This window comes from Anopheles darlingi, chromosome 2 (assembly GCF_943734745.1).
Source record: "Anopheles darlingi chromosome 2, idAnoDarlMG_H_01, whole genome shotgun sequence".
Classification (NCBI taxonomy): domain Eukaryota; kingdom Metazoa; phylum Arthropoda; class Insecta; order Diptera; family Culicidae; genus Anopheles; species Anopheles darlingi.
In genome coordinates, this window is record NC_064874.1 from 49,096,903 (window position 1) to 49,106,902 (window position 10,000).

The 10,000-nt window shown below is 46.8% G+C and overlaps 2 protein-coding genes across 18 annotated transcripts in view; both read left to right on the top strand.

Annotated features, from left to right (window-relative positions):
* Positions 1 to 3,053, top strand: part of LOC125950038 (synapse-associated protein of 47 kDa) — a 26,101-nt gene extending 23,048 nt beyond the window's left edge. For 16 of the 17 annotated variants that reach the window (XM_049677605.1, XM_049677612.1, XM_049677611.1 and 13 more), the window contains one exon: positions 1,615 to 3,053. In XM_049677605.1, coding sequence (XP_049533562.1) covers positions 1,615 to 1,751 — 137 coding nt within the window. In that variant the 3' untranslated portion in view covers positions 1,752 to 3,053. Of the gene's footprint in view, positions 1,356 to 1,614 lie in introns of those variants that run through there. The other variant, XM_049677620.1, reaches the window with a different exon arrangement.
* Positions 3,054 to 3,319: 266 nt separating this feature from the next.
* LOC125950017 (protein bride of sevenless) overlaps positions 3,320 to 10,000 on the top strand; it is a 10,017-nt gene continuing 3,336 nt past the window's right edge. The window contains exons 1-3 of the mRNA XM_049677574.1: positions 3,320 to 3,593; positions 6,417 to 6,917; positions 8,522 to 9,409. Coding sequence (XP_049533531.1) covers positions 6,884 to 6,917; positions 8,522 to 9,409 — 922 coding nt within the window. The 5' untranslated portion in view covers positions 3,320 to 3,593; positions 6,417 to 6,883. The remainder of the gene's footprint in view (positions 3,594 to 6,416; positions 6,918 to 8,521; positions 9,410 to 10,000) is intronic.

The window sequence follows — 10,000 nt, forward strand, 5'->3', positions numbered from 1 at the left end:
GTGGGGTGATGTGATGTGTTTTGGGGATTAAATATGTAAAAAAGAAGCAACAGAGATATGACAATACAGCCGATGGATGATTTGGAGTCCAGAGCCGGGAGTGAGGCTGGGCATCGTTGATGCAAAAATATCGTGCGAAAAACAAAAAACCAAAGGAAAACATATATTTAAATGTAATGATGGTCATGTTGGTGTTCACGGAAGACCAGAACAGAAGGACAGTAGTTCGCAATTCGATATCGGTATTCCTGCCCTCCCAATTCCTCCTATCTTTTCACATCCTCACTCACTCTCTCTCTCTCTCTATTGTCTCTCACTCTCTCTGTCGTTCACATTCACAACGTGTGTGCGTCTGTATGTGTGTTTTCTTGCTTGTTTGTGTGTCTTTGCGTGTATGTGTGTTTGTCTGCGCGTGTGTTTCTGAGAATTAATCGTACTTGTAAGTCTGAAGTCAACATTGCTGGAAACGATCTTTGAAACATGTACTACAGATAGTGAGGTCCGATACCGGTAAGAGGGTACAGATCAAAACTAACATACACACGGCTCAGCACGCTGTTAGGAAGGTATTGTTTATCATGATTATAATTACATTTAAAACAATGCGGAATTCGATTATTATCAGGACGTGGCATCAAGAAGTTATACTGTTATTACCGCGGTGGCTTATTGGTTCATCCTTGTAGGACCACTATTGCACTGTGAGCGTTGTGTTGGCAACCGATAGAGCAATAATAATTAGTATCACACCGCCAAGCTCCAAGACAGCACAATAACTGAAGATGTTGCAGAGCAATGCATTATTAAGGAACGATTGCGTTCCAGAGGATCGGCTCAGGACGATATTCTTGAAACTTAAGTTCATAGCAGGCTTGCGATATTCTATTGTTTCGTTGAACTGCAGTGGCAATGTGATTGGAAAGCATCATGCGGGTCAGAAAACACGCGCGCATACACACAATTAAGACACATAAACACATAAACGCATATTTACAGCAACAAAAACAAGTAGTTAATAATAAAATGCTGTACACACAAACACGGACACACATACACTCGCAACTCACCAGAATAGTGGAAAATCCCTAATAACCACTCAAAGACACATACACACACATTCACTCACACACGGAGACGATTATTCTGTATAGAGAAAATAAATTTTAAGGCAATTATTGATTCAAACCAAAAAGAGAATGGTGAGGCGTGTTGTTGTTGTTCTTGTAACTGTTTTAATTAGCGCGTTGGGTCGCCTGGAAAGAAAGTTTAACGATAACTTGTTAAATTTTAGATTTTTTTGGTTTTATACTTTTAAACCACACCCACTCGATACTATTATAACCACCTGAACGTGAACAAACATTTGTAGGTAGGGAGGGTGGTGGAGAGGGGAGGGGAGGGGAGGGGGGAATGAAACGGTATTATAAATGGTTATTGTTCAGTTTCATTTCGATTATGTTGACGAAAAACATGCACCAACCAATTATGTTTAATATAGTTTTAAGAATTTTGATGTGGGCCGTGAAACATGGCAAACATACTAAATTTTATTTATACGGTAACACCAACTAACTAACGTTCTTCGGTTCGTTCCATTTGTTTATTCTGCTTTAGAGGAACAATGGGAGAAGGATCTGGAAGCAGAGTTACAGGATTACGAGCTGGTGAACGACGGTAGCAACGAACGCAACGCCAACTGGGAAAAGGACGTGGACGAGCTGCTGGACGACGACGAAACGGATCTAAAATAAAACGAATGCTTCAATCAGTTACTTTGTAATATGATCAACTGCAGCACCACAAAGCAGCAGTAGGCCCAATGGGCTTAGCTGCTGCTCTGGAGTGATTGCGCCGCCGTGCGAAGGGTTTATGTGAAAGGAACATCACTGCAGAACCGCCAACACGTTGTTGATTTACATTTGACGGTTCAGTGCACTTATTGTATTCTGTAACTTCTAATAAGAGTTTGTTTTTATCTAGTAACTCCTATGTTTGTAGTAGTAGAACTGCTGCTGCAAAATGGCTGAGTAGATTACTAGATAGGAACTCAGATTAGTGGATCCTGACTACTTTAAGCCAAAATTGGCGCACTATTTTAAATTACACTATGTAACAACGCGTAAAGTTCGATTTTCGTTCAAAGTATTCGATCCTTACAACCTATATGTTATCATCGCCTCTGATTTGCATTGACAATCGATGATTTACTCCAATGCTGGCGGCTCCATTGGCATTTTGGGGCGATCGCTGTTGTGAGCTAGTGGAAGGATCGAGGCGCATCATGTTACAGAGAAATTGATACAATTTATCGATTCAACTACCACACTTGTAGGAAAATGCATTCTGCAAGGGATACCACAGCCTGCACTGAAGGGCACGGTTAAATATAACACCAAACGTTACAGGATAGTTTGTGAGCTTATTTGGAATTGTCTATGATGCATAGTGTTTTTGGTTTTGGATGACAAAGTCATACTTTTCATCTATAAACATCCGCTGACGATGTATAATCTATAAAAAGTCTCCTTTGTTGATAAATCAATGCTTTTTTAGTTTTATTATAATCTATAATTAATTTTCAATCTTACTTATTATCTAGATTTGTATACAACTATCACTATCGACACTATCGAACACTGTCGGCGAAAAATAGGAAAACAGCTTAGCATACTGAATGTTACATATTTGCAATACGGTTTATTATCTAAACGGTTATAAGGTTCTTAAATACTACATGTGACGATTCTCGTTTACTCCTGCAAACATAGGCAAAAGCGCAGAATAGAGACAAAAAGGTGTACAAAGTTTTTAGGAAGCCAATCATCAATTCTCAACGCCACCATACTTTCTACCAAGTGAATTGTGGCGGTGTGTTGTAATGAGCTGGCTGCACTACTCATTCAGCAACGTACGACCTAGCTAGCAGTGGCAGCAGCCGCAGCAGGAACCTAATATTCCAAATAATACTTATAAATCTTACCTAGCAAGGGCAGCCTACCGATTTACAATACCAACGGATGCGCATGAAAATATGAATAAACTATCCGAGTTGAAGGCTATTCAAAAGTTTTCTTTAATTAGTGACCCAACATCCGAAGCAAGTGTGATCCGATTTTGGTATTTTGGTTTGTAAATTTGATTTCGGTTTGTAGCAGGCCAGTTTTCTATAAAGAACATACCCAATTCCTCTTGACCGACAACACAATCGGAGCGTCACGATGGCAACGCCGTTGCCTATGCGGGCTCCAAACAAAACGGTTCGTACCTTGCCGAGCCGTCGAAGCACTATGATAGAGGGAGAGCGCCATCGTTGGTGGTGGTGGATCGGGTTTTCCAACCTTGAAAACATGCGGCACACAGGGCACACGGTAGTGTCGGGCGTGCTCACCGCCCTCAGTTTCGTTTAGTCTCTCCGGCCGCACGCACAAATCGTAGGTATTGCACACCGAGCCGGGTCTCGCGCGTTTCTTCTTTTCAGCGAAACGGTGCGTAACGGACGCGATCGTTACGGCGGCGCCCAAGTGGCTGGAACCTAGTGAACTTGTCAGACCAAATTTGCTCAAGACCAATCGAAATTGGGCGGTATTAGTCCGGTAGGTTAGATAAGACACAGTAAAGCGGCGTTACACATGGATGTGTGTGCTCCATGGAAGTGGATTTTTCGTTATTAACCGAATCGTTTCACATTCCTCGGGCTCAGATTAGCCTAGTAGGTAGTTATTAACTTTGCTTTCAACCGGATTTACCTGAAGGTTAGTGGTAATGGCCGCAACATTGTGATAAGTGCGTGTGTATGTGCTGATGATGGGGATAGAACTATTTGGTCAACTAGCCGATCGTTTGCTACTTCCGTTCCGGAGGGAATAATGTGATTATGCAACGAATGTCTTTCAAAGTGACTTGATAGCAGTGGTTGGCTTACGTGTTTAAATGGGAGGCTTTGTGGAAGCGTAGAATATGGTTCCTAATTCCAAATCCCCTCGATCGATCGATAGTAGTAGTGTTTGCCCCGGTATGGCTTCCGTGACGCGTGAAATTGCATAAACTACGGAAGCGAACCTTGCAATGCAAATGGCGGTTGGAGACGCGAAATGAACCCCTAATTTGTACTGTCCCCCTCCCCCCCCCCCCCCTCCACGCTCTTCCAGCTAGCATGACGCACCACAAGCAGACTATCCGGAGAAGCACAAATTGGTGGCAAAGACGCACCTTAGCACCAATGCTACCGTTTATGCCGGCTCAATCAGTCAGTCACCCACCTGCTTGTCTACGCCATATTCTGTTCTGTTCCGCAGTTTGTTTGGACCCGAGTGCGTACTTTACCATTGTTATGGCAACGGAACGGACGTAGAGTAGAGAGTAGAGCACCATATACCATAGCAGGCAGGCTGCTGCTAGCAACGTTATCGATCGGATTTTTGGCACGTTCGGCTGGCTGGTTCTGAGCACGCTTGTTCTTCGCCGTGTGACCACCAGGTCCTACCAATGCTGAGCCTTCTTTGATCTGGCCTTTGATCATCTAACCTGCTTTAAGTAATGCTGGATCGCTACTCGGTCGGTTTATTTTCTTCAGCATTGATTTCTAACATTTATCAATCGTTGGACCGGACGCGCGAAAGTAGTAAGTTTAAGCTCGTTGCATATGCAATTTATTCGTGACAGGATGTGACCATATCTACTAGGCTCGTTAGCCTAGTAATCAATCCGATCAACCAAAGAAAGGAGCACTGGACCGCGTCCTCCAAGTCTGTAAGGCGAGGAGTATGTTGCGTTACACAGGTGTGTTTGAATCAATTATATTAGTCGTTTGTCCAACAACGTACGGCACCAACGCCCTCGACGACGACGACGACGACGGCGAATCAACATAAGTCCGTGTGAAGAGGCGGAGAGGTGGTTAAAATCACCACCGCGCAACGCAACCTACAGCCAAGGGCATTAGCATCGTGCTTGCCGAACCATGAAACGCCAGTTCCAACGTTTTGAACTGCGTGTACAACACCCCCGGCCACCCCGAGTAGCCCCGTATTCCCGTTGGTAGCCGTGGCCGAAGGACGCAACGACACCACAAACACCTGGTTTGTCGAATGAAGGACCGTGGTTTGGATCGAGCGAGGGGATCACAATGGACGGGTACTTCGCGAGGGTGGTCGGTAGTCTGCTACCAAGTGTCCTGTGGGACCGAAACATCATCATCATTATCATCACCACCACCACCACCATTATCATTACCTTTATCAACAGCGACCACACTGACCGGTAATAGCTTTAGACGAGGCGAGAAGTATGTTGCCGCCATTGATCGTGTGCGTGTTGAATGTTTCCTTCCCTTTTCACCGCTTTCCTTTCGTGACGGCAGTTTGGCTTGGCGGGAATGGCGAGGCGGCAGTGTTGTTGCTGTTAAACGCTGGTAGCACCACAAACGGAACAGCATTTCTCTCCAGCAGTGCGTTAAACTCTAAACCCCTCCGTTTGATGCGTGGTGTATGCCCCGCAAGCCCTTGCTGGACAGGAGAAATGCATTTCCATTTGCGCGTTTGTTGTTTGAGATGTACGTCCATCTTTTCTGCCGTTAACGGTTTGTTGAACCTTTTTGAATAAATGAATCACGGCACTGGAATCATTTTGGGTATCAGAAGCGCGACGAGCTAGCGTCACTAGTTTGGGTTACATAATTAAATTCATCATAGGAAATTGGAAAACTTTCGATGGTGCAGTGGTGGAGGCCGTCACTGGTTTATTTATTTCAATTTAATCGATCTAACAAATGATCAAAACGCTTATAAATATGAATCATCGAGCCATCATCACGGCCGGTGATCGTTCGTTGGTTGCTTATGGTTACCAGCGATTTTATTTTTCTTCGTTTTGTGTTTTCGCCTCCTCTGCCACCAGAAGTCTTGCTTCGTGTGTTTCGTTCCACCTTGGTAACTCCAACCGAGCAGGCTTCGTAACATCCACGCACACCCCGTAACCGTACCGTGGCCAGGGAAGCCCCTGAACATTTTCGGTTCGGACCACACCGCATCGTTGTCCATTTGTTTACCTAGTCCCAGTCGTGGTTGGGTTCGCTAGGCACTAGGAGGACGTGTTTTTCGTGCTGCCACCAATCGCGTCTTGTGGTCGCATACTTTGCTTTCGAAACACTCCGCACACGGACACCGACGACAGCCACGTGCCCGTGCGCGAGTCCAAAGGGCAGGGTTAATCATCAGAACCGTACCCTCGGTAACCCCCGATATCTTCATTACCGGCGGCCTGAATCCCGGGATAGTGCTTAGTGTGCTCATCAAAAGTAAATGTGACGGCGGAATGCCAAAGGCTACACGAAGGGCTCTGCCAACAGTGGTTGTTGGTTGCAATTCTTCACTCATCCAGTGACCCATGAACCAATCTTTCTCCGCATCAATCGCCAGCATGATTTCCGGCAGGCAGATATACCCTTCGAATGGCAAGAAATGCGCCCCGGGAACTCCAGTGACAAGTGCGACGTGGTGAAAATGTGACCCCGAGCTTCCCGAGCAACAGGAACAGTGAAGAAGCATGATTCCCCTGGTGTGACCGTGGCCATCGATTCAGTGTGTACCCTGGCGTTGGTAGGAATATTATGATAATCGTGTGCATGCCGTGGACAACCTTCAAACCGGCTAACCGCGACCGAGAACGACCAAACGTTAAAGTGCCAGCTGGTGGCGGCAACCAACATAGCAAGCGAACTGGCGTTGCTGCTCGCAACGTGGTTGAACAGTGAAAGTCGTGGCCAAACGGCCATACTTGGGAGTATAGTTTGATTACACCATCACCAGTTTCCGAGAATTATCATTAGTGCTGTGTTTTGCTTTAAAACCGCGACCGCCGCCCGCGATTAGCGCCGACGACGATCATGAACGCGATCAGGGTTGCGTGTCTTATCAGCGGTAAGTGATGATAGGTTTGGCTTTTGTTCACAGCTTAAAAAAATTGTCACAAATGGAGGGGGCAACAACAACCCGGGGGACGGTCAATCGGGGGTTCGTCGCTTGGGTGTCAATTGGCGTAAGTGTGTTTCGCAACAAGTTTTCCCTCGAAATGCTTTATCGGCTTTTTGTACGGGCGTTTTTTTTTGTTTTCGGCTGGCATTCTGTGCCGTTACGCGTGCAGCCTGTTCGTGTTTTGGAGGTAAATAACGGATCAGTGGTCCCGCTGCGACCATCCAAGTGTCCAACGTTTGTGGCTGAGCCATTTGTTTAAATTCACGCATAACTCGGACCAATGTTTTCGTTTGGAGACACCCCGGTGTTTCCGGGGAGCTTCTTGTTCTTGCTGCAACGGAGTAGAAGAAGTAGCGAGTCTTTGTCACTTTTGACTTTGGCTTTGGCAAAAAGAATCCAAGATACCGGGATGTGGCATGGTTGGGTTAGATATTTTTCCACCATTGCTAATTAATAATGCATTTAATCACGAATCGAAAGCACTTTTACCTTGCCTTGTGGCCTAGTTTTCACTGAGCCCCACAACAGCAGCCCCTTTCTCTAATGGGCCATGGCGTCACTTTTTCCTTTCACGTAGAAGGTGGAGGGGAGTATCGAGATTCGGTTATGCTGAGCCAAAGCGGTGGTGGTGTTGAGCGGTACTTTGAGGTGCGAAACGATGCGATAATTCGATGACTCGTCACGCTTTGGTGTGTACTGCAATCGCGGCCTCAAAGATGAGGCGCGATAAGCCCACGAGCACAAGTCGGCTCGTTATTCGTCATTGCCATAATGATGAATCATCATTATGCTGTGGCTGTAGCATCTCGCAGGTGTGCTGTCTGCGTTCATCAGCATCTTATCGATCGAGCGGTTTAATTGGAGAAACGGTTGCGTTACGGTTCCACGGATGCATTTATCTATCGCGCGAAATTTCCCTTCATCGCCAGACGGGAATGGTAGGACATGGGCCGAACGGGCTCCTCGCAAGACTCAGCAATCCTGGGTTAATGAAGCAAAAAAAAAAATGATCGCTTGTAAGCGACCGTACAATGCGGGAAGCGATCGAAACCCGATGAAGCATAAACCGATTGTACCGATTGATGGGCGTGCAGCATTGTTTCATAAATGCAGCATATTTATGACAACATTTGGGCTCACGCGCTGCACGCAGTCATGCGCGGTCCGTGCACCCACCCATGCGTTGGTCAGTGAACCGTTCCCGCACCCGCTGCGTGCTGCTTCTTGCACGTGTTTACCCTACGAAGACCCCCGGACCGGACGATCGTTACGGTTCGAGAGGCACGCCGCCTAATTTCTTCCGATGCTCACCACGTCCCGTCGTCGTGTTCCTTATGGTGCATTAATGACCCGGTTCCCTGTGGTTCACATTACACCCTCGATTGGGCGCATCGATCCGCTTAATGGACCGTTCTTCTATCGGCAGTTCTACCGTAGAAGCGAGGGGTTTGCGACAGGATGTCACGACACGTGCCCTCCTTTTACCTTGATATCATTTGGACGCTACTAAGAAGTGTGGTTTGATGGAACTTTGTTTATTTCGTTCACAGTATTGCTGCTCATCCTGTGCTGCTTAACTGCCAATGCTCAACCGAACGGTCGACCAAAACCGATTGCCACCACCCTACCGACCCTATCAAGTACGCGAGCACGAACACCAACCAGTTCTTCCACGATCACGGCACTATCACAAGAGGTCCCGGATGCCGGAACCTTCGTTATACCGGGCGCACTAGATAGCAGTTCCTACAGCACACCGAAGACTGATTCCAGTGAAGTGGATGGTGCCCAACCGACCGATGACCGGCGCCGGATGAGCAGGAAGACAACGACGCCATCTGTATCCGACAGTAACTCACACGAAGGAACGAGTGCAGTGGTGGATGAGCGGCCGCAAGGTCGAACCGTACCGATCGAGGCACGCTCGATCGCGGATGCAACAGCTGTCAACGGTTTGTCGCACTCGATGGAGAGTTCATCAGACGGCAACGACGACGACGGTGTGGACGAGGACAAGGTGTCCGAACCGACCGTCGTAACTACACCCTCATCAGCGGATACATTATCAACTGCACCGTCGTCATGGTCAACGGAAAGTGAACCATCCGGTACTGCCTGTCCCGAGCGACCGTTTGTAGATATGACGGGTGACTATCAGCACCGGAAGTACCTACAGATCGGTGAAGTTAGTCGAGCAGCGCCCGCACGTTCTGCTGACTATCGGCAAAGTGCTCGCGATGGTGCGGGCCAACCACAACCACGGGGCGATACCGATGGTCCGGAGGAGGGTATCGATGCCGAGCATGGATACCGGCTGTACCGGTTGTCCGGTGACCTGATGTTGACCTTCATCGTCGATACGGACGAGTTCGGGGCGACGCTGCTCGCGATCGATCGGATCAATGAGTTGCGGCTCGCCGGTGCCGACATTAGGCTAGGTAAGTGAAATGGAAAACCGGAAATGAGATGTAGATATCCGTCCGTTTCACCACCGTTGTGATTCGAGGCGATTCGATTTGATGGATGAATGAATGCTCCATTATGTGGGTCAACGGGTGCTGTTTTTTTTCTCTTTTTCGGTAGCGTTGGAACGACGCATTGTTGTGCTACATTTTTGTATGGTTCGTTTTGCTTTCGATGTAGGTTGTTACCTTGAGATTTGCATCACATTAGGTATTCCAACAATGCGAGTCCATCGAGAATCGTGTTAATCGGTCAAATTAACTTCTCCGCGTAATCTCTGGATCCGATGGTATTCCTAAGAATAGAGACGAATTTGGGGCTAAAGCATCGATTCTCATGAAATGTGGTACATGCGAACGCGTGTATTTTCAAAACTATTCAAGCAATCGAAATACTTTCTTTCCAAATTCCAAACACATGATAGTGCATGAACTACAATCGACACAGTGAATAACTCATTTTTACAGACCTGTCTGGAACTGATTTGGACTGTGTTGTGAGTTTTAATGTAGCCGTCCAACAATTCTTGAAAAGTATTTGCTTGAAGTTGCTCTGTTTTCTATACG